General features: G+C 38.1%; 1 protein-coding gene across 5 annotated transcripts in view; it reads left to right on the top strand.

The window, feature by feature from the left end:
• EPSTI1 (epithelial stromal interaction 1) overlaps positions 1 to 24895 on the top strand; it is a 112370-nt gene that overhangs the window by 69497 nt on the left and 17978 nt on the right. Inside the window, exon 10 of one of the 5 annotated variants that reach the window (XM_072617151.1) lies at positions 15 to 20985. The exons of the other annotated variants lie outside the window; for them this stretch is intronic. Within the exon in view, the coding sequence (XP_072473252.1) occupies positions 15 to 68 (54 nt within the window). The 3' untranslated portion in view covers positions 69 to 20985. Of the gene's footprint in view, positions 1 to 14; positions 20986 to 24895 lie in introns of those variants that run through there. 5 annotated transcript variants of the gene reach the window in all.

The raw sequence follows: 24895 nt of genomic DNA, 5'->3' as shown, positions 1-24895 counted from the left end.
TGTTTTAAAATCAGGCTGACTTGCTGGTGAAGACGGATAAAAACTCTCCAGCACAAGCAGAGCTCTAACTTGGATGGGGGTGGCCAAAGGACTTGGCCGCAAAACTCTGATAAGTACTTTCAGTTCTTCTGCAGCATAGACATAACAGGGCTTGTTATTTAGCAAGGATAACCAATTAAAATAGGAAGCTCCCATATGATGATCAGGAGTGAACCCTTCTCTTCCACACTAGTGCCATTATGTAGTCCTGGGAGGTCTGACTCTGTGTAACGTGTAAAGTTCTGGGTCTTGTCTACTCCCTCTTCCCCTGTTGAGGGTGATTTCATGCCATTTGCCCCAAATGTAATTTGTGATGCTTGCCTTAGGAATTAAAGTTTCAAGCTATGGTTTGGAGTACGCATACAGAAAAGATAAGGTTGGCCAAAGGTTGACAACTGGCTAACTTTAGGATGGTGATAGGGAGGATCTGGGACCTTGAGCCCACATGTAGACTTCTAGGTCCTCAAATGTGGCCTTTTGACTGAATCCAAACTTCGCAGATCAAAGGACAAACACAACAACAACAACCTTGAGGCAGCTAGGTAATGCCATAGTACACAGAGTGCTGGAGTCAGGAAGACCTGAGTTCAAATGCAGCTTCAGACGCTGACTTAACTGTGTGACTTGGGCAAGTCACCATCATGTCTTCTCAACTGTAAAATGGAGAGAATCTTGAAGTATACTTCAGAGTTGTGAGGAGCAAATAAGAAAGCATTTAGCAGAATGCCTGGTGCTATATCAGTGCTTCCATCCTCCCCATTTCCTTCCCCCTTTCCTTCCTTTTTTCCTTATCTTTTCCTTTCCTCTTTCATTTTTTTTCCTTCCCCACTTTCCTTCCCCCTTCCCCTGCCCCCTTCTAAAATAACCCAGATCTTGTTCTCTCAAAGCTTTATGCTTGTTGGGTTTGCTTGGTTTCACTCTGGACTATCCTCGTAGATAGACTTCTGAAAGCTATTATGTGTATCTTTCCAATGGCAAACTTGTCTTTCTATTAAATCTGGATATATATAATGTCCTTTCAGAGTCTTGTACCATCTTTCCTTTGATATACCCCCTTACTTACTTGTCCTATTCATTTTCTGCCCTCTCTCATAAAGAAAACTCAATTTTGAGCTCTCCCATTTATTTCTTCTAGCTTTATCTCTGTACTTTTAGTGGTGCTACATACCAGCCTCTAAATGAAATAAAAGTTAATCCCTCCATAGGTTATATTTACCAAACGGTCCCTATGTAGAAAATTAAATCCTTTAAGTATCCTGAGGAAAGTCAATTTTTGTTTCTGTTTTTACATTTGCATAGTTCTTTGTGGAGTTATTGGATACCTGTACTCCTTCATTTCAGTTATTGGCTACTTTCTAAAAATTTCATAAGGCAAGGTAGAAAGATTCTTAGTGTTGCCTATAACATTACAATCGACAGCCTCCTCTGAATTTCAGAAGAAGCAAGATTTCATGAAATCAGGTACTTTTCTCATGCAGATCAGAACTCTTCTTAATGAGTTACTTAATGAGATACTAAGGCAAAAAAAAAAAAACACAAGCAAACAAATGAATGAATAAAATAAAAACCATTTGTTCAAGACTTGAGAAGATGTCTCTTCTGCACTTAACTAGGCAGTTCCTTGCATAATAATCCTTCAATGAGCCCCTATTCAACCCTTTCCAGTTTGGTAGGAAGTATCAGAAATTGTACTCTGCTGGTATACTCTCTAAGTTCTCAGGACCAGTACTCCCGTACAGGGAGACATCAGAATAGAACTTTAAAGAATTCAGCACCTTATGGCTAAGTTTCTGGTCATGAACCTGGCTGTACTTAAGCAGATTTCTGAACAAGAAGGAGAAATGATCAGGAGTCATTTCTTCCAGTTTGACAGATTTCATCAGAGCTTTTTGCCATGGTAGCAATAACTCTAGCTTATTGCCATAACATTACAAGGGAATGAAATAGAATTTTATTAGAATTTTCCTTTTCCTTAAAAATTATTATATTTTTATTGATATATTTTATTTGAACACATTAATTGGTGATAAATAGGCACCCTGGTTCCCATAACAAGAACAATTAAGTAAAATCATCTAATACAGTAGTTGTGATTGAAAGGATTGAAAGACAACAATTTTCAGTCTTTATATTTTCCATTTCTTAACAGAAAGGAAGGAAGTATTTTAACTAGGCCATCTGGAGCCAGCATTGACCATTATTTGTTGTTGCTGTGTGGTGGTTTATTGTGTCTAATGTTTCGTGACTCCATTTGAGGTTTTCTTGGCAAAGATACTGGAGCGCTTTGCCATTTCTTTCTCCAGCTTATTTTACAGTTGAGGAAACTGAGCAGATAGGGTTAAGTGACTTGCCCAGAGTCACACAGCTAGTAAGTGTCTGAGGCTGGATTTGAACCTCAAGTCCTCCTTACTCCACACCCAGTGCTCTATCCATTGTGCCATCTAGTTGCACACTTAAATCTCTGGTATTTTAGTGTCATCTTTGTTAACATTATTGTCGTTGTATATGTTATTCTTGATTCTCCTTTCTGTGTTCTGTACCATATTTGCTATGCCTCATATGTAGCACAAGAATATTCCATTTCATTTATATACCACAGTCATTCCCCAATAAGTAGAAACACATTTTGTTTCCAGCAAATAGTTCTATTTTGAATATTTTGATATTAATGGGACATTCCTATCATTGATTGACATCCTTGAGAGTATAAATTCAGTAGTAGGATCATTCAGCTGAAATGTTTAATAACTTTTCTTGCATAATTCAGTAGATTTTATTTTCAACTTTGTTCTTTATTTTCAAAAAAATTTTTTGTGCTTATTTTAAGGTTAATTGATTTTTCTATTTAAAAATGCACGGTCAATTTATTAGCTTTCTCTTTTTATTTCATTAATGTTTTCAGAAAGATAAATTTCTCTGAAAACTGTTTGGCTAAATTCTATTTATTCTGGATCTTATCTCATTATGATTCTCTTGAAAATTTTTTAATATTTTTCTTGACTTACTCATTATTCAAACTTTCCTTGGTTTCCATTTAGTTTGCTTGTTTATATGTCTTTTATGGGTTATAATTTCTATTGCATTATAATCTATAAATATATTTAATAATTTTGCCTTTCTAAATTTATGTATGATTTCTTTGTATCTTAACATATGATTACTTTTGGTAAAGACACCATGTGATGCTAAATATATGCACATATGTATGTGTACATATCCATATAGATGCATGTACAATATTTATACATATGTATATGTACATACACACACGTGGGTCTCATTCAGAAATTACCACAGGCATTTCGAACCTAATTTTTTCAAATCTTCAGATCCATATTTTCCTTCTTTTTTTTCTGTTACATTTTTATAGGTATAAACAAAAAATGTTAGTCACCTACAATTATGGTCTTACTGTCAATGTCATTTTGCATCTTGATTAGCTTTTTTTTAGAATGATATAGGATCTATTTAATAATACTTTATTATTAAATAATATCTTGAGTCTCTTGATAGTACTTATTTTTAACATCTCATCCAAAATCATAATTGGAAAACCTGCGTATTCACTTTCTTTAAAAAACTGTCTTTCTAATATGTGGGAAATTTTGAGTTCTGTTTTCTTACCCATTTTGCTATTCTTTTTCATTTTATTGGCAAATTTAGGACATTTGTATTAAAGATCATAATTATTAAGTCTGTGGATTCTTTCATCAAATCTTTACGTATGCCTAGGGTTATTATTATTGTATTTTTAGACATAAAGCAATGCTGTATTTTCTTAAAGGCCTTTTCAGCATCTAATTATGTTATTTTACTTTTTCTATTGATATGCTTTATGCATTAGTTTAATGTCCCATTTATTGACTTTGCACTTAATTATCCTTTATTCTCTTGTTTGACCCTCAAAAAAATGAAGTTTCTTGGAAGACAGGCCCTAAACTTCTAGGACCATCTAAGAACTTTAAGAGTATGATTATGAATTGCTCCAAATATTTCCTTAGATGTCTCTGAAGGACCTTCCTTCTGTGGATTTCCATTCTCAGAAATATTCATAAAGGAGATAGAGATTTTTGTTCACCTTTAGGGGGGATCTTGAAAAAATCTAGAACCTCCTATTCACCACTTTTACATCTTGGGGTTAGCTATGTCATTACTCTAAATCTTATCCTTCCTTCAACCACTTTCACATGACCCTTGAGCCAGAAGTCTTCAGAAACAATCTCCAAGTTCTGGAGCAGGGAGCTAAAGAAGTTTATTTACTTCTGAGAGAAATGACCTTTCTTCCCTTTCTCCCAAGATGAAACCTACTATAAAGCCCCTATGTCATCCTAGGTTCGTAGGTATAATATGGTGCCCATTCTCCTACAAGACTTTACTCCCAAATTTTATCTCCCTGCTCTTCCCAGGAAAGGTAATATATCCAAAATAAAATTATTACCCTGTCCCTTTACCCCACCCCAACTATATTTACTCAGGTCAGTTGGATGTATATCTCCAGATCCCTCCAGTTCCTACATACTATTTTCTCATTTCAAAAGATTTCATGTGATTACTTCCAGTGATGTTAATTTAAAATTTATGGAGTATGAGTTTATGGAAAGAGTATTGGATTTGGGGTAAATAGTTCAGTGCTAAATCTAACCTCTATTTTTTACTGTCTGTGTATCTTGCCACTCTGGGTCCCATATCACCCCTGGAAAATGACATTTTTGTTCCAGACAATCTCCAATGTTCTTCTTCTCCATATCAATGAGCCCATTGATTTTTATTCCTACCCAAGTCTTATTTAGTCTCAAAGATAATTCTTTTTTTCAGTTTCATTAGCTTTACCATAAATGATCTCTTTGTTCTCAGATAAGGTGAGATTTATAAATGGGAATTCCCTTGTTTTGTTCTTTACTTATCTTTAGCATTAGTGTGTTTCTGGATTCCCCACACTTTTTCCTTATTTATTCACCTATTTGTTTGGGTCTCTTTCATTTACAAGAAGTAATAATTTAACCCTTTTTTCTATACCTTTCCTTTCTTTCTCTTGGATGCTTTTCTTTAATGTCCCCTCCCCCCCAACCCCAAGCTCTTAGTGAATTCCACTCATGCCCTCTGATTTTTATCTCTCTGGTCCCCAGAAAAGGTTAATGTACGAAAGTATTTGACTTAGATTTACATGGATTTAAGAATTTAATCTTACTTGCTACATGGCTTTATTTACCCTAAGATATTTTAAAAATTAGTGGATTTGCATGCCATCTCTGAGTTATTCAGAAGAGATTATTCAAATTCCTCCCATTTGCTGAAAGTTCATCTTTTTTCATTGGTGGTTAAATTTCACTTTTCAGGATATATTATTTGTGATAAAAACTGCCTTTATGCTTTTTGTACTATCACATTCTAATATATTCTTTCATTTTTTCTGGATAAGGAATATTTTTTTCTGTGACTCTTACTCATTTGTTATTGGATATAAAAGATATCTTCCAGGAGACTTGCAGGGTTTGTCTAAAGGTGAAGTCCTGGAGCAGGCCTGCACAACAGTCAACTTAGCCTGTGAAAGGATTTCAGGCATCTTGGGAAAATGTAGAGTATGTAAAATAGGCCTGCACATACTGCCTATGGGCTGCTTTGGCAGGCTAACTGCCATATGTTGTACAGGCCTGTTTTAGAGCTTGACCATCATATTTCTGGGTGAGTTAAGCTTGGAGCTTCTCAGGTAATGATCCATAAATTCTAGCCAAACTTTGACTTCTGGTCAATTTTCTTGTATGATTTTGAGAAATAATGTATTCAGGATTTTAATTTATTTATTGTTTTCCTGGGAGATCGGTGATTCTTAATGTTTGGTGTATTGCAACTTAAAAGGTCAGTTATCATGGTTTTTAGAGATAGTGGGTGTTTTTCGAGCTTTTCTTTTCTCATAGCAATCTGTGACATTCCCCCACCCCTTCTCCATTTTTTGAGTTTCATATAGACAAATCTCTTCAGGAAAGCAACATGACACAATGAAAAGAGTACTGTACCTAGAGTCAAAGGACCTGAATTCAAGTCCTGCCTTTAACACTTAACTTAGTACCTGTGTGACACTGGAAAAATAATTTAATCTTCCTGAGCTTCAGTTTCCTGAACTATAAAAGAGAGGGTAAGACTAGGTAACCTTTGAGATTTCTTCCTCTTCTGATTCTACTGTTTTGGAGTATTCTTAATTACTTTTTAAAGTTAGCCCTTATCTTTTAAAATCTTTTTTACTTCTCAGTGCACAAAATTCCATCTTTATTTCTTTTATTGATCTTCTGAACTCCTCTAGAGATTCTCACAGTTGTTCATTTATAATTTTTATAGTGGTGGTGTTTTTCAATCTGCTTTGTTTTAAATTTAAATATCTTTTGTTCCACAGTATTTATTCAGCATCTTGAATCATCTTTTAAAATTTCTTTTTAGCATATGCACTACTTTTTTTGCCTTGTAATGAGTCCTTTTCCTGCTTTGTCGGTTATCTTCTTTATTGGTGCATTTTTTGCTACTTTGAGATAGTGGAGGGGAGCGCTATATTTAGGTCTAATTTCATCTCAGCTATTTTAGCAAAAGCCCCCAAATAATTGATTTTCATTGACTATACTGGCATCTTTAGTATTGCACAATTTTCAGGTCCATGCTGATTCTTTAGGCGAATCTATTTAATAATGAGGTTTTTTTTAATGCCAATCAATGACAATGAATTAATATTTGAGTACTTACAACTTTATTGAGAGAAGAAAAACACATAGTGTTTAGTTATAGGACAAACATGATGTAAATTTATGACAAACAGGACAGTTAGAATTTGAGATATGAATGCAATGGAACATAGAGGATCAAGAGATCACTTTGGGCTCTATTGTTCAGCAAGGACTTTATAGAAAAGATGTCTGAAGAAGCATTGTAGTACAGTAGAAGGTGCACTGGTTCTTGAGTCACAGTGCCTGATTTCAAATCCTACTATATGTGTGACCTTGGACTAGTCACTTAATTTCTCTGGGCCTCAGTTTCTCAGTGAAAAATTTAGATTTTGGACTAGGTGACCTTTGAGTTCCCAGCTAGCTCTTTATCTGTGATCCTATGGGACTAGAGCAAATCATACCTGCTGGGTAGGAATATGGAGGTGGGGTCATTTTAGTGTGTGAGATTATTCATGAAGTGTGCAATCTATTCATGGTTTTTGATGTGTCTGGAGTTGATGAATATTTGGTCTATGAAGGACCCTAAATCCTAGTAAGAGTAAGAAATTTTGGCCTATCTTCTGGGATTTGGGGAGTCAGGGGTCACCTTTCCTTACTAACACTTGCATTTTGCATGGCAGACTCACCTTGATGTTTAATGTCATTTCATTCTATTCTAGTGAAACTCTAGTATTTATTGTGTAGAAATCAAATCTAATATGTGGCATCTAATGGTGCGCTTATGAGTTTTGTCAGTTACGACAATTAAGTATCCTGAAAGAGTTAATACACTTCCCTATGGGCCCAATTTGATAAGAGGCAGTGAGGTAAGTAATAACTTAGATACTGAGGACAAACAGAATCCACACTGAATAGCCTGCGATATGATTTTGATTTAAACTGTTTTCCAGTGGGTTTTAAGCACAGCATTTTATACAGTTTGGTGTATATATTTAGAAGATCTGGTTATTGCTGAGCTTTAATGAAAGCCATTAAAAGTAGAACATTTCACAAAGAGAAGGCTCAACAGATTAGAAAATCAGATACTGGGTTTTAATTTTCAGGTTGAGCAGTTATTTAAAACAGTGAAAATTAAGCTTTTTATTTCTTAATAAATCTTGAATTTTTTTTCCTTCTGAGGCTAGACAAATATTGATACATACATATTTTCCAGTTATTGATTGAACATATTATTTATTACGTAACCATGCACATAAACTTGTTATTTTATTTCATTTTGCAAAGCCTTTAGTTACTGGAGCACTGCATTTCAGGCAATCCATCCCCAGTGGTCTTCAGTTGACCTGGAAAATATGAAGGGATTGCTTCTCATTATCCTTCATATTTTTTGCTTTTCAACATTTAGTACCTGTCACCTTCAATGCATGGAATATTAAAGCTGATTATACTTGGAAAGTGCGCAATCCAGTCTGCCAAGACTTCCCTTAGTAAGAGTCAAGTTAGTTGTCACTTAATAGTATATATTGATTTTAACCCTAAAAAAATAAGTAGGGCCATACCAAACATAAAAGACAGTGCAAAAATACATTCCCAACGTTACAAGTGCTTAGTGTATGTATATATGGAGGAAGTTGGCTTCATAGCGGTTCGTATGAAAAAGGTCTGGGGCAGGGGTGGGGAACCTGTGGCCTTGAGGCTTTCTAGGTCCTTGATGTGGCCTTTTGATTGAATTCAAGTTTTACATAACAAATCCTTTCTTTAAGGGAATTTGTTTTGTGACTTTGGATTCAGTCAAAGGGCCACACTTGAGGACCTAGAGGGACGACGTTGAGGCCACTGGTTCCCCACCCCTGGTCCTGCAAGAGTTAATAAACTGCAAGGTCAGTATGAGTCAATGGTGTGACTACCTAAAGAAAATTAATCAGGTTTTAGGCTACATTAATATAATGTTCTGTCAGTATCTGAGCCTAAGGAGGTAATTGTTTTCTTTTCTCCTTGTATTGTGTCTAGTTAAACCACTTTGGGCTCATATTCAGTCCTTTCTTTCTACTCATACATATACCTCTCTTCAGGCTCTTCTCACTTGTCACCCAGTGTATTGCAACAACCTCCTGATTGGTCTCTTTGATTCTCTAATCCATCCTTCAGACAGCTGCCAAAGTGACTATCTGGAAGCAGAGGTCTGATATCAGTCCCCTACCCAGTAAGCTCCAGAGTCCTTCTGTTATTTCTGTGATCAATGCAGTGGATAGAGCACCAGTGCAGGAGTCAGGAGGCCCTGAGTTCAAATCTCACCTCAAACACTTGACACTCACTAGCTGTGTGACCTTGGGCAAGTCGCTTAACCCCAGTTGCCTCATTCTGGCTCATCTCCTGTCATCCTGATGAATATCTGGTCACTGGATTCAGATATCTCTGGAGGAGAAGTGAAGTTGGTGACCTGCACAGCCTTCCCTCACTCAAAACAAAGTCAAGTCCAAGTCATGTCATTATTTCTCTGATGGCATGGTCTTCTTCAGCAACAAAGGACGAACACACAAATTCCTCAGTTTGGTATTTAGAATCCTTCCTAATTTAGCTTTGGTTTATCCTTCCTGTCTTATTTTAGAGTACATGCTTTCATGTACTCTATGATATAACACTAGGGGTGGGGAACCTGTGTGCCCTTGAGTCCACATGTGGCCTTCTTGACCTTAAGTTCGGTCTTTTGACTGAATCCAAATTTTATTTGGAATATTCTTAAGTGCCACCTTTTGACTGAATACAAATTAATTCCAGTTGACCAATGAGAGATTTTTTCTTAATCCTTATGTTTCTTGATTCCCTAGAGCATTTAGTACTGAGCATTCCTTCCTCAAAACTCTCTTTTCCCTCCATTTCTAGGATCTATATAATTCTAGTTGTCATGATTTTTCTGCGATCTTTTTGTTGTTTCCTTTGCTGCTTCCTTTTCTGTCTGACATCACAACATGGACAATTCTCCTAGGTTTGGCAATTTCAATCTTTAAATATTTACTCGTTTTGGAGTTTCCTCCAGCTTCAAGTTTTGTCTCTATGCAAGGATGCAGATTAAGATCTCATTATTTTTTCTAGTTGTCACATCATACCATTGACTCATCTGAGCTTTCAATCAACTGAAATCCCGTCTTTTTTTTTTTTTTAAATCTCATTTTTTATTGATACATTTTGGTTTTATATCACATTTGTTAATGAATTTTCCCCACTTCTTTATGAAGTGACTCATTCATTTTTAAACAAAGAACTAAAAAAAAAAGGACAAAAGCAGCTTGGTAAAACTGAACAGTAAATCAACTGTGTTGAATAGTACAAGCAATTTTCCCTGTCCCTGGTTCCCTGTCTGTTTTATCCTTCCTTTTTTTTTTATTCTCTAATTTATTTTTTTATTTTAGTTTTCAACATTCATTTCCACAAGACTTTGAGTTCCAAATTTTCTCCCCATCTCTTCCCTCCCCCCACCCAAGACACCATACATTCTACATATCTCTTCTCCCAATCTGCCCTCCCTTCTATCACACCACTCCCTTCCCTTATCCCCATCTCCTCTATTTTCCTGTAGGGCAAGATAGATTTCTATATCCCATTACTGGTATTTCTAATTTTCCAGCTGCATGTAAAAACTTTTCCAAAAGTTTTTTCTTCTAATTACCACCTCCTCCCAATTACCCTCCGTTCTATCACCCCTCACACCCCACTTCTTCCCTTCTCCCCTACTTTCCTGGAGTGTAAGATAGATTTTCTTACCAAATTGAGTGTAGATGTTATTCCCTCCTGAAGCCAAATGTAAAGAGAGTAAGCTTCACTTTTTCCCTCTCACCTCCCCCCTTTTCCCCTCCATTGAAAAAACTTTTTATTGCATCTTTCATGAAAGATAATTTGCCCCATTCCATTTCTCCCTTTCTCCTCCCAATATACTCCTTTCTCACCCCTTAATTTTATTATTTTTTTTAGCTATCATCCTTTCCTATTCAACACACTCCGTGCCCTCTGTCTATATGTATATAATGCTTCCAACTACTCAAATACTGAGCAAAGTCTCAGGAGTTCCAAATATTATCTTTCCATGTAGGAATGTAAACAGTTCAACTTTAGTAAGTCCCATATGATTTCTCTTTTCTGTTTACCTTTTCATGCTTCTCTTGGTTCTTGTGTTTGAAAGTCAAATTTTCTATTCAGCTCTGGTCTTTTCATCAAGAATGCTTGAAAGTCCTCTGTTTCATTGAATGACCATTTTTCCCCTTGAAGTATTATGCTCAGTTTTGCTGGGTAGGTGGTTTTTGGTTTTAATCCTAGCTCCTTTGGCTTCTGGAATATCATATTTCAAGCCCTTTGATCCCTTAATGTAAAAACTGTTAGATCTTGTGTTATCCTGATTGTATTTCCACAATACTGGAATTGTTTCTTTCTGGCTGAATTGTTTCTCCTTGACCTGGGAACTCTGGAATTTGGCTACAGTATTCCTAGGAGTTTTTCTTTTGGGAACTCTTTCAGGAGGTGATCAATGGATTCTAGAATATCTATTTTACCCTATGGTTCTAGAATATTAGGACAGTTTTCTTTGATAATTTCATGAAAGTTGATGTCTAGGCTCTTTTTTCAATCCTGGTTTTCAGGTAGCCCCATGATTTTTTAACTGTCTTTCCTGGATCTATTTTCCAGGTCAGTTGTTTTTCCAGTGAGATATTTCACATTGTCTGCTATTTTTTCATTCCTTTGGCTTTGTTTTATAATTTCTTGATTTTTCATAAAATCATTATCTTCCACCTGCTCCATTCTAACCTTTAAGGAATTATTTTCTTCAGTGAGTTTTTGGATCTCCTTTTCCATCTGACCAATTCTACTTTTTAGGGCATTCTTCTTCTCATTGATTTTTTGGATTTCTTTTTTTATTTGGGTTAGTCTATTTTTTTAAAGAGTTATTTTCATCAGCATTTTTTTGGGGTCTCCTTTAGCAAGCAGTTGAACCATTTTTCATGATTTTCTTGCCAATTTTTGCTCTCCTTCACTTACTTGATTTTCAAAATCATTTTTGAGCTCTTCCATGACCTGAGATGAATTCATATTTTTCTTGGAGGCTTTTGATGAAGGAGCTTTGACTTTATCTTCTTCTTTTTGCATGCTTTGGTCTTCCTTGCCATCAAAGTAAAATTCTATATACTCTGATTCTTTTTCTGGTTTTTGCTCATTTTCCTAGCTATTTACTTGACCCTTGAGCTCTTTGTTAAGGTGGATCTCTGCTTCCAGTGGGGGTGGGGCGTGTAATGTCAGCTGCTCAATTCCCCCACATTCTGTGGGCCTAGAGCTCCAGAAACAGTTGCTGTCTCCATCCCTGCTGCTGCTGTGGCTGCTGTGAGTTCCTTGGTTTCCCTTCCTCCTCTGTTGCCCCGGGACTGGGACCAGACCACTCCACTCTCCCACACTGGTCCTACAGGCTCTTTCCACTAACCTTCCAATTTGTCCTCTGCATTTTGGGGTCCGAAAGTCTGAAAACCACCACAGGTGTGAGAGATTCATTCTCCCCAAGGTCTGCTCAGGTCCTGTCTGAGCCAGCACGGCCCACACTGGACTGCGCTCTGCCCCCTGCGTGTTGCAATAGACACTTTCCAGTGACCTTCCAGGCTGTCTTGGACTGGAGATTTGCTTCGCTCTGTCATTCTGAGGGTTCTGTGGCTCCAGATTTTGTTTAGAGCCACTTTTTACAGGTATTTTTCTGGGCTTGGCAGATGTGTTCTGGAAAGTCTGCACCCAAATCTCTTTAGTCACTCAGTAGCCTGTCCTTTATTTCCATGACATCAGAGAAATGATGACATGACTTACACTTGACTTTGTTTTGAGTGAGGAAGGGCTATTCAGACCTCACTTTCCCCTCCTGGGCCATTTGGATCCAGTGACCAGATACTCATCAGGATGACTGGAGAAGGCCCAGGATGCAATGGGAGACCTTGGCCTATTTAGGTACTCACTTAGAGTGAGAATAATGCCCATTCAGTGAATAGGTCTCTTTAAGAAGTAATCAGGAAATAGCCTTTTTAATGAGCAAAAGAAAAAACAAGTAAATCAAGTTGGGAGGGAAAGAGCAGCAGTTACTATTGATAATCACTCTGGAGTCAGGAAGGTCCCAAAAAGAGCCAATAAGTGGAGTTTGGGCAGGGACCTATTGTTGTTCAATGTATGGGCTTCAGAGTGCACTGAGTTTATGGTTTTGGGAAAGACAAGAAAGAAAGGAAGGAAGGAAGGAAAAAAGGAAGAGAGATAGAAAGAAATCTAGTCAGTAATCCCCAAGTGAACGGGACATCTTCTGGCCATCCAAATTTACCTTCCTTTGGGTAGGAAAAGGAAGTGGGGAGACAGAAGGGAGCGAATGAGCTGACTTACCCGACTGGTTGGGTCCCCACTCAGGCAGCTCTCTCCACTCACAGGTCTGTGTTTGTCCTTCATTTTCAAAGACCATGACATCAGAGAAATGATGACATGACTTGCATTGGACTTTGTTGCAATGAAAGAAAAAGGCACATGTTTTCTGAACACTTCACTAGGCCAATTGTATGATCATTACAATTGAACAATTTCAGTTTATTTTTATTTCTTTGCTCATACCAATTACATTGTTATCACTTTTCCTGGTCCTTCTTACTTCCTTCTGCATCAGTTCATTTAAGTCTTCCCAGGCTTCACTGAATTAATGTTCATTTTTTCTTATGGTGCAGCAGTTCCATTCATGTGCCACAATTTGTTGAACCATTCCCTAATGCATCAACACCTACTTTTTGTTCCTAGTTTTTTGCTACCCCAAATGATATTGTTTGAATTTTTTTAGTGAACATGGGATTTTTCTTTCTTTCTGTTGTTGTCCTTTTCCCAGAGAGCTTTTCATAGGAACTGCTCTCTGTCTGTCTTTCCTTCCCGTCCTTCTTATACTATAGCATTTGGCTTTTCCACCTGGACCTTCATTAGTTTGTTCTTCTCAGCTAAAGTTCAAATGCCTTAATTTGGCATTCAAAGCCTTTTGTGTGCTGGCCCCATCTACCTTATCTGGTTTATTTTTGATCATAGTAGTAAGGATAAAAATAGTTCACATTGATGTAGTATTTGCTATAAATCAGGTACTGTGTTCAGTACTTTACAATTATTATCTCATTTGACCCTCACAGTAATCCTGTGAGAAGATTAAAATGGATCCTGCATAATTTATTTATTCATTGATCCTATTTGCAATAATCGATTTTGTTCTGTAACTGCTTTTGTCCTGTAATCATTTAAGTGCTAGCTCTTTACCTCTGAACTTGGTTTAGAGATTCAGCAGGCCTGAGATGGGTTAAGTTTAAAAATCCAGCTCATCTTACCTCAAGAAATTTAACTAACCTTGGGAAATGTGTGTGAACAGTCCAGCCTAATGTCTCTACTCCATCAGGCTATCCTTCAAGGATGTCTGGTTTGCTGTCCAAAAGTCTCCGATGCTATCTCAGAAGTGGACTCAAACAATGAGCACTTCTTAGTCTCGTGAGAGAAGAAGCCAGGGTAGGAGAGTGAGGGTGTTGTTGCCAGACCCTATTACTAAACTTCCAACCAATAATGTTGTTCCCTGTGCTTTAGCTTTGTAACAATTCTGTTATCTTAATTCCATGATATTATCTAACCTATTTTTTGTTCTATAGTCACCAAAACCTGTATAAAGAGAACTGTTCTTTTGGTCAGGGTCTTAGGCATGGATGGAGGTAATCTATTGACCTATTTATCGACAGGCACCATGGCCCTGTTATTAAATGTTATCTTGCATGGTGATTTGCCTCAGTTTACCTTTTGGTCAAATTTCACTCAGAATACTTGGGAGGTAGGTGCTATTATTGAACCAAAAGCTTAATTTTCCTGGTTCTTTTTCTTTTTTCTTTTCTTTTTTTTTTTTTTTTTTTACCAAAATGAGTGTGCATTTTATTCCTTCCTTGAGTCGAATGTGATAAGAGTAAGCTTCATGTTTTCTCTCTTACCTCCCTCCTTTTTCCCTCCACTGAAAAGTCTTTTATTTGCCTCTTTTATGAGAGCTAATTTTCCCCATTCCATTTCTCCCTTTTTCCTCCCAATATATTCCTCTCTCACCCCTTAATTTCATTTTTTAAAATATGATCCCATTCTATTCAACTCACCCTGTGCTCTGTCTGTGTGTGTATATGTGTGTATGTGTGTGTGTGTGTGTGTGTGTGTGTGTGTGTGTGTGTAATCTCACCAACTACCCAGATACTGAAAAAACTTCAAGAGTTACAAATATTGTCTTTCCATGTAGGAATGTAAACAGTTCAGTTTTAAGTCTCTTATGATTTCTCTTTCCTGTTTACCTTTTCATGCTTCTCTTGATTCTTGTGTTTGAAAGTCACATTTTCTTTTCAGCTCTGGTCTTTTCATCAAGAATGCTTGAAAGTCCTCGATTTCACTGAAAGACCATTTTTTCCTCTGAAGTATTATACTTAGTTTTGCTGGGTAGGTGATTCTTGGTTTTAGTCCTAGTTCCTTTGACTTCTGGAATATCATGTTCCATGCCTTTGATCCCTTAATGTAGAAGTTGCTAGATCTTGTGTTATCCTGATTGTATTTCCACAATACTCAAATTGTTTCTTTCTAACTGCTTGCAATATTTTCTCCTTGACCAGGTAACTCTGGAATTTGGTTACAATGTTCCTAGGAGTTTCTTTTTTTGGATCTCTTTCAGGAGGTGATCAGTGGATTCTTTCAATATTTATTTTGCTCCCTGGTTCTAGAAAATCAGGGCACTTTTCCTTGATAAGTTCATGAAAGATGATGTCTAGGCTCTTTTTGGTCATGGCTTTCAGGTAGTCCCATAATTTTTAAATTGCCTCTCCTGGATCTGTTTTCCAGGTCAGTTGTTTTTCCAGTGAGATATTTCACATTATCTTCCATTTTTTTTATTCTCTTAGTTTCATTTTGTGATTTCTTGGTTTCTCATAAAGTCATTAACCTCCATCTGTTCCATTCTAATTTTGAAAGAATTATTTTCTTCAGTGATCTTTTGAACCTCCTTTTCCATTTGGCTAATTCTGCTTTTTAAAGCATTCTTCTTCTCATTGGCCCTATTGACCCGCTTTTCATGCTTTTCTTGCATCTCTCTCATTTTTCTTTCCAATTTTTCCTCCACCTCTCTTACTTGATTTTCAACATCCTTTTTGAGCTCTTCCAGGCCTGAGACCACCGAATATTTATTTTGGGTGTTTGGGACACAGAAGCCTTCACTTTTATGTCTTTCCCTGATGGTAAGCACTGTTCTTCCTCATCTGAAAGGATGGGAGAAGATATCTGTTCATCAAGAAAGTAACCTTCTATAGTCCTATGTTTTTCCCCCTTTTTTGGGCATTTTCCCAACCAGTTACTTGACTTTTGGTTCCTTTGTTAAGAGTATACTCTGGGGGGGTCTGTAAGATCTCAGTTCCTCCAAGGTGGCACAATCAAGCATGTGCACTGGTCTGGGAGCAAGCAGACATTTTTGTGCTCGGAATCTGAGTAATAAAGTTTCCTCTTCACAACCACCTCGCCTCCAGTTCCACCAAGCCAGCACTGGGGGCTGAGATTCAGAAAAGCTGCAGGGGCAGGGCTGCCATTTAGTGTGAGATGAAGATCAGCTGCTCAAATCCCCCAGGAGTATTAGGTGGGGGCAGGACCTCTACACAGGGTTGAGGTAAGAATCAGCTGCTCAGTGCCCCCAGGGGTTTTACGATCCAACAATGGATGCAGGCTGCTATAGGGGTTGCTGTGGAAGCTGCTGCTGCTGCCACCACCTGCCTGATGTGGCCTCTGTGGCCACTACCTGAGGTCAGAGCTATGGGAAGCCCCTTCTCAGCCAGCTAAAAAAACCCTGTGACTGACCTTTGTCACCTGTGGGTTGAGGGATCTCTGAACCACTGCTACTGCGACTGGGGATTCCGCCCCAGAGGCCTGCTCTCATCCTCCTCCCAGAGCCATGCTGAGTGGCCAAGGCTGGGCTAGGCTCTGCTCGGCGTCTGGTGTGACAGACATTTCCTGTTGGCCTTTCAGGTCACCCTGGGCTGGAAATCTCTTCCACTCTGTTGTTCTGTGGCTTCTGCTGCTCTAGAGTTTGTTGAGAGTCTTTCTTTACAGGTATTTTATGGTCTGTGGGGGAAGAGCTAGCATATGTGCATCTTTCTACTCTGCCATCTTGGCTCTGCCCCCCGGTAGGTGGTATTATTATCCTCATTTTACAGATATGGAAACTCTAGCAAACGGATGTTAAAGGGCTTCTTCGGGGTCACACAGTAAGTGTATGAGGCCAGACTCCAAGTCACATCTTTTTGATTCCAGATCTGATATTCTAGCCACCTAGCTGCCTTATAGGTACTCAGAACTCCTTTAAACTGTACTAGTTTATTACTCTCCCAATACAATATTCTCCACCCTTTCCTTCTTTTATGCATTTATTAATTTCATTAAAATGGATATACAGTCTGTTTTGGTTATCATCAGTAAATAATATACTTTGTACTTTTCATTGTTTCATTGGTGGCTGGTGCCAAATAATCATCTAGTGACAAGTTTATTCTGATGACCTTCTTTGTACTTACTATGTTGATCCTTGGAGCAGCTAGGTAGTGCATTGGATAGAGCACCAGTGTAGGAGTCAGGAAGGACCTGAGTTCGAATCTCACCTCAGACACTTGACACTCACTAGCTGTGTGACCTTGGGCAAGTCACTTAACCTCAATTGCCTCCTCCTGGGTCATCTCCACTCATCCTGATGAATATCTGGTGAGTGGATTCAGATGGCTCTGGAGGAGAAGTGAGGCTGGTGACCTGCACAACCCTCCCTCACTCAAAACAAAGTCAAGTGCAAGTCATCTCATCATTTCTCTGATGACCTGGTCTTCTTCAGCAATGAAGGGTGAACATACACATGTTGATCTTTAAAGAGACATAGTCTGCTGCTGTGACTAGCTTCCATTTCCTTGAAACACTTCTACATGGTAGTCAACCTTCACTGTTTTGGGTTTTTTCTCTCTTTTTTAAGTCTTGAAGTTGTTTAGTTGTTTCAGTCACATCTGACTCTTTGTGACCCCATTTGAGGTTCTCTTGGCAAAGGTAGTAGAGGAGTTTGCCATTTCCTTCTCCAGTTCATTTTACAGAAGAGGAAACTGAAGTAAACGGGCTACGTGACTTTTCCAGAGTCATCCAGCTACTATGTGTCTGATGCTGGATTTGAACTTTGGAAGATGAGTCTTCCTGACTCTAGACCTTGCGCTCTATCTGCTGTGCCACATAAAAAAGAAAGACAATTCAACATTACTTTAGCTCCTATGCTGTGACTTTGATCTGACTTAGCTTTTTAAAATATATTGACATCCAGAAAGGAGATAGTAATGTGAAGGATGTTCAAAAGATTCTCTGACTCACTAGTTTCACACCTCTAGACTATAAATGTCATGGGGTTAGAGAGTGTACTTTATTCATCTCCCTGTACCCTTTTTCCAGACCCCATCCCAGAGCCATTCCACAGTACCTTCCTACAGAAAACCCTTAATAATTGTTTGAGTGTATGCAAAGGTCATTCTTTAGACATACCACAGAAGACTTGTTAAGCTCAACAGCCTATTCCTAGTCATATCATAGCACTTACCAATTGCTTATTCTTATAAAATTGGAAACCTTTATCTAATCCTTCTTTGATTTGACACGGATAATGCCTTGGAAAAGTGGAACGCTGTCTAAATGGTGTCCAGACAGCTTGCAAAACAAAGATGTTTACAGAAAGGAATGGTTCCTGTGAGGACAAATTTTTTTTTTTTTTTTGCCTCTCACACCAAAAACCTGATAATATAAACATGGTAAAGATGAGGCCTGGATAAAAGGAATAGTCTTTGATTTTTTTATTAAAAAAAATGAAGAATAAATAGATGGTTTTGCTACTTCAATCCATTATTTTTTATAATGGAATGGGAAGGGCAAAACTACTAAGGGCATTACAGAATTAAATGGAAAGACTTGGCTACAAGTGCTAAAGGTGCCATTGGTGTTGGTTTGTCTTTGATCAAGTTTCTTAATTTTTCTGGCTCTGTTTCCTTGTCTGTGAAATGGGCTTAATAACCCCTGTACTAATTTACCTTCCAAGATTACTTGGAGGACCACATGAGACAATGTATGTAATATTTTTTTAAAAAGCCAAAAACTCACTTGCTAGAGAAATGTCAGTTATTGTTAATAATGAACAATTATAAAACAACTGACAATAAAAAGTAAATACCATATTTTTCTTCACCCTTTCCATAAGTTATTTACCACCTCTTAAAATGATTTTTGAATCTGAATTTTTTTCCAAGGATTGCTCTAGCCATCAGAAGAGCATGGGAGGTAACACTAGGGATTCACAGATGTCTGAGGAATTAACTCTAAAGCAATGTGTGAGAAATCTCCTGTGAAGAAATCTTCTCTTGGTAGTTTATTATTAGTAGTATTGTTTTAGATCTTCCACTGAGGTCTAATGACATCCTAGGACCTGTGATTTCATTAGTTCAGAGAACCCTTGTTGAGGGAACTATCCCAATGCATGTCTATCTTTGCTCTATATAGTCTTAGAAATGTGTGCTGAGATTCTAGGTAGATGTGTCAAACATGAAGTCTACTGCTGGCATGCAGCCCACAGAACTCTCGAGTGGGTCCAAATAAATGTAATTGGGAAATATTTAATGAAAAAATAAAAATACAATAAAACATAAACATATTACATTTTAAATTTAGTCAATAACATGTGGCATGCAGGGATTCTCATATACAGATGAATAGTTCCTCTTTCTATCTGGTCTAGAGATTGTGACTTGTCCTCACTCATCCATCCAGGATATGTCAGAGGCAAGGTCTGAACCCAGGTGTTCTTGGCTTTAAGGGAAGCCCTATCCTCTGTGTCCCTCTCTGTATGTAAATACACCCGACAAGAACCAACTACTTCCTTGAACTTCTCCCTTGTAAGACGGCTGTCTGCATTAAATCAATCAAGCTAAGCCACATTTCACTGTGTACCTTGGGGATTCAGACATGATTTTTAAATGCTGCAAGCCCATGTTTTCAATTAGAGTATTTAAAACTTTGTAGAATTACTCTTTGGAGGTTATTCATGCACCAGAGGTATTGAGACTTCAAATATTCCTTCCTGGTGAATAGACAGGTCTTCTTGTTGCTTTGTCATCTCCCTGTATACTGACATGCCAAGATCCCATGTCCTGTAGGACTGGGATTTCTTCACCCTTACTGTAGCCCATTTGGTAGACAGGAACTTTCACACAATGAAACCATACACCTCTGGGATAGCAACAGTTATGCAGATACAGGAGATAACTTTTAGGGTTGTGTGACCATGCCCCTTGCAAGGACTGTGCCCACAGAAATTATCATGCTCATGCCAGCCCATAGCTTTGTCCCAACACTGTTAAGAACTCTTGATTATTCCAAAGTTGTACAATGGCAGCAAACTGAGGAAAGCCCTTCAGATGTATATTAATGGAATGCCAACTGTGAGTTGGATGGATGGTCATTTAAAGTGAATATGCAGTGATTTTATGAGAAGTAAAATGCCAAAGTTGTAGGTTTTGGGTGGCAACTTCAAGGTGTGGTTATTAATTTATTTTAAATTTTTAATGTTCACTTCCATAAGACTTTGAGTTTCCAATTTTCTCCCCATCTCTCTCTTCCCCTCACTCCAAGATGGCATGTAATTTGAGGTAGGTTCTACATATACATTCACATTGAATGGTATGGTTTAAAGTATGGTTATGAAATTACTTTTCATTATGGTGACTTGCTTTCCCCCCTCCCCCACTGGCATGCCAAAGTATTATTTTTATGCAGACAAAATAAATGATGCATTATATAGAGAACCAAATGATGTTATTTACCTAAAGCATTTTGGAGAAATTCCTCTTCTGGAAATTTGAAATTTTGGAATTTTGTTTTCAAATTTCTTCAGAGGCATTTCATATACCTTGTTTACAGGAAAATCAGGCTCCTTGGGTTTCTAGTCACATCTCATTTTTTATACCAAACAGTATGTGTGTTTGTCCTTCATTGCCGAAGAAGACCATGCCATCAGAGAAATGATGACATGACTTGCACTTCACTTTGTTTTTTGAGTGAGGGAGGGCTACCAAACAGTAATTACCTAGTGGGACCATGCAGTATTCTTCCTCTTCACCTACAACTGTATCTCCTTTCATTCAAGGCTCAGCTTAAGGGGCAGCTCCTAAGTGTTTCCAGATGCTAAGACACTGTTGGAGTCTCTCACTCTCAGAATTCTTTTTGTATTTATATACAATATATATTTGTATATATATATATATATATATATATATAAAATATATTTGTATTTATAATATGTATGTCTATATATATATATCTATATACCTATAGATACATAGATATAAGCTCTTTGCCAGTATAGTGACCACATCTGTAGTCCGTGCTTCTGGGGAGACTGAGGCTGATGGATCACATGAGTTCAGGAGTTCCAAGCTGAAAAAGGGGTTGAAATCAAGCAAATATCAGTACTGCCTGGCACAGATGTGATGAGCTTCCAAGATTGGAGGGCTACCAGGTAGTCTAAAGAGGATTGAATTGGCTCAGGTGGGAAAAATGGAATAGGTTAAATTTCCTGTGTTAATCAGATTTGGGCTTGTCAGTAGCTGCTGCACTTCCAGATTGGGTGAGATAGGGAAAACTAGTCTCAAAAAAAAAAAAAAAAGAATTCAAGGTTCTTGGGGGCTGGAATTATTTTTATTTTTTTGTCTTTGATGCTCAACACCACCACAATGTCTAGCATATAGAAGGGACTTAATAAATAGTTACTGAATTAATTGAATTGCTTAATAAACTTGGTTCTGAATAACTATTGACTATTTCAGGAATCCAATCTCTCCTCAAATGTTTATCACTGAGGATAATAAAAAGATTTTACTGGAAGCTCTGAAAGGAATTCCCAAAGAAGAGCTTCTAAGATATTTTTAGCAATGGTAGGATCAACGAGAGTGAGCAAATAGTACAACTTAGGTAATTTCTTGGAAGGAGCTAAATCATTTGAACATATAATATTCTAAGCTATTTATCTACAAGAAAACATCTGTGGATGCCTTGTGCCTTTGCTCATGCCTGGAGTGCCATTGCTCTCATGTCTCTTGACATCTTACCCATTATTCAAGCTCGAACTCAAATGCCATTTCTTTTGGTCAAATTTCAACTTGATCTCACCAATTTAAAATTATTGTTACATGGACCTTCTTGATCATTTTGGCCTGGTTGTGTTTGAGTTTATAGGGGGTGGTGTGGAATGTGAACAACACTGTATTGGTCCAATCAGTCACAATCAAACACACTAACTCGGCACAGGAATGTCATTTTGGTCCTCTTTGAGAACAAAGGATAGCAGCCAACCAACCATCTGTTAGGGTGTATTTTGAACAACACTGAATTTTGGACATCTGGGCTCAAATATGAGGTCTGACACTTCGCAGTTCTCTGACTATGGGCATGTTATTTAATCTCTCTGTACTTAATTTTCTTATCTGTAAAATAACGCTAATACTTGGCTAGCTGAGAACTTCTGAACTGGAGCCACAGGGCTTGATGATCTTTACCAATCCCCAACTTTTATCTGTCCTTTCTATTTGCCCTAGGTTCATTACTTTGGGGTTGCTTGCCTTGCCAATAGGGAAACTAGGCTTGGTGCTTCATTTTTATCCACTTCTCAGATTCCTGAGGGACACCCTTATTTTGGGCTCTGGTCTAGAGGGTCTTCCTCAGAAAAGGAGGAGGAAGTAAAATGCTACTTAGAGTACAAACATGAATTAGGAATGGAACAGTCTTATTCCCATTAAGAAAAGGAAAACTAAGTGATAAAGAATCATGGGATGACTAGTCAGTTGAGGCACCTTCAATGTTGTGAGATGTTCTCTCTCAAGCGTGAGAGGAAGTCAGCAAAAGTTTCTGACTGTTAAAAGTTTAAATTGTTTCTGATTTGCAGGCATGTTGGGACATTTGCAATAAGATTGCTCACTAATTATTTTACGATATACTGTACTGAGTAAGTCCCTGTAAGTGCCAAGTGGACTCTTCCTTCCAGTGCTTTCTCTCTCTGTGGGTGACTCTTTTCCTTTGATCGTTCTGCTTGCACCTCTGCTTTTACTGTTGCTATTTCAGTAGTCAATAGCCAGCTGCTTGGGAGACCCTTTCGGGATCTAATAAGGTCCTGTACCAAAGGAAAGGAGACACAAAGATGAGGCAGCTCTATCCCACACATATGTTTGCCCTAGGCAAACTATGAGTTCAAGGCTGGAGCAGCCTGATGGGAGCAGAGGAAGGAAGGGTATCCTCCCCAACAGTTCTCATGTCCTTACCTCTCTAGGACATCAGAAAGAGGAAACCTTCAGGGCAGAAATTTAGTATATTCAGGGTCAGCTAAGCAGCTGATTAAGGATAGTCACGGTCATGTGGTTGATCAGAAGCAGTCAGAGGATATCTGCACCTGCTCTAAAGTGGAGAAAGACCCTTCCCCAATATGCTGTGCTCAAATTGTCTGCTCTACTGTAATGTTGTGACAATAAGGCTTTGTAAATATGCATTGCAATTTTTAAAAACGAGTTGTATCCTTCCACTTATGGAATGGGACCTTGGTAAGGACAAAAAACATGTCTTTTTTATTTTGGTATTTTCACCACCCACCCACTACCTAACGAAACATTAGAATATTAATGAATATTTAAATGGAATTCAATATTTGCTGCAAATTAAAATGTTTTTCTCCGAATTATCTCAAAAGTAATATAACTCTTCTGTTTCTCTTTTGTACAAAGTACTGTCCTGAGTGTTGTGAGTTGCATGAAGCTTATCTAAGATATGGAATTGTGTCCATAGAAACAATTTAAACTTTTAACAGTTTTTTACTGGGTTCCTCCCTTGTGCTTGAGAGAGAACCTCTAACAATACTGCAGGCACCTCACATGCCTATGCTTACGATTCCTCCTGGCCCAAAGGGCATTAACTTTTTTCCTCCCCTCCTTTAAGCCTGAGCTTTTGAACAAAGGACCCTATTAAACATCTGGCCAAATCGATGCTGCTTGTCTCTATGTGTTAGCAGTGTGATTCTGGTAGGCGCGGCTCATCGGGCGAATGGCCGTAGTGCTGTCTGAAATAGCCATCAGTGTAGCAGGACAGATTAATTTGTTGCAGGCATGCTCTTGGGTACCACAGAAAACCAGTCTTTTCCTAGCAAGAACGCTTTTCTGGTTATCGAATAATCATCTGGAGAGCATCCATGCATACAGTCTTGCTTTCTGTCCCTTCTTCCCTGTGGAGTCCTGCATGGAGGTACCTCATTAGTTTTCCTCCTCGATTCTCTCTCTGCCCTCTTGTCTCTGTAATACTAGGAATGTGCACTGCCCCTTCCTCCCTTCCCCTCTCTGTTCTCATAAGGTGCTTTATGGTAGAAAGTCCTGTCTTTTCAGTCTTATATTTCATGACTGCAAGGGAAAGCGAGCTGGATTTGGACCTCAGTTCAACTCTGATCTCTGCTACTTACTCCTTCTGCAGCCTTGGGAGACACACTTTCTGAATCTGTTTTCTCATATGCAAAATGGGAGGAGCAGGTGAACTAGATAGCCTGTAAAATCTCTTCCAGCTCTAAATTAATGATTTGCTGATAATATGATATGCTACATTTGCTCTTATTTGAATTCCTGTCATAGCATTTTAGGATGCTTTAGTTTTTTTGTACTATGGTAAAGATATTTTTCCTCACCCTTATACTATTATCATCATATCAGTCTCAGAGTTTTAGGGGGGAGGGATTTGGTTTTGGCATTCCCTGTAATTAGAGGTGGGCCCAAGACTAGCACTCTCTTAGCTCACGTTCAGTATTGGGACAAAATGAGGCACTTGGAAGTTATCAAACAATTAACAAAAGGTTTACTTTGCCCTGAAACAACAAGGATGTGCAGCAATGATATGGTGGCATCCCTGAACATGGCTCCCCAATTCTCCACAAAGAGTGCATCTGGTCATCTCCTCATTTTACAGAGAGGTGAGTGACTTGCCCAAGGTCATATAGACAGTAAGTGACAGAGCAGGATTGAAATTTAGGTCATCCAACTCCAAATCCAGCACTCTTGGACAGAATGACCTCTCAGGCTTTCTGT

The sequence above is a fragment of the Notamacropus eugenii genome, chromosome 6, assembly GCF_028372415.1.
Source record: "Notamacropus eugenii isolate mMacEug1 chromosome 6, mMacEug1.pri_v2, whole genome shotgun sequence".
Taxonomy (NCBI): Eukaryota; Metazoa; Chordata; class Mammalia; order Diprotodontia; family Macropodidae; genus Notamacropus; species Notamacropus eugenii.
The sequence above is the reverse complement of the archived record's forward strand: the minus strand, read 5'-3'. Positions and strand labels throughout refer to the sequence as shown.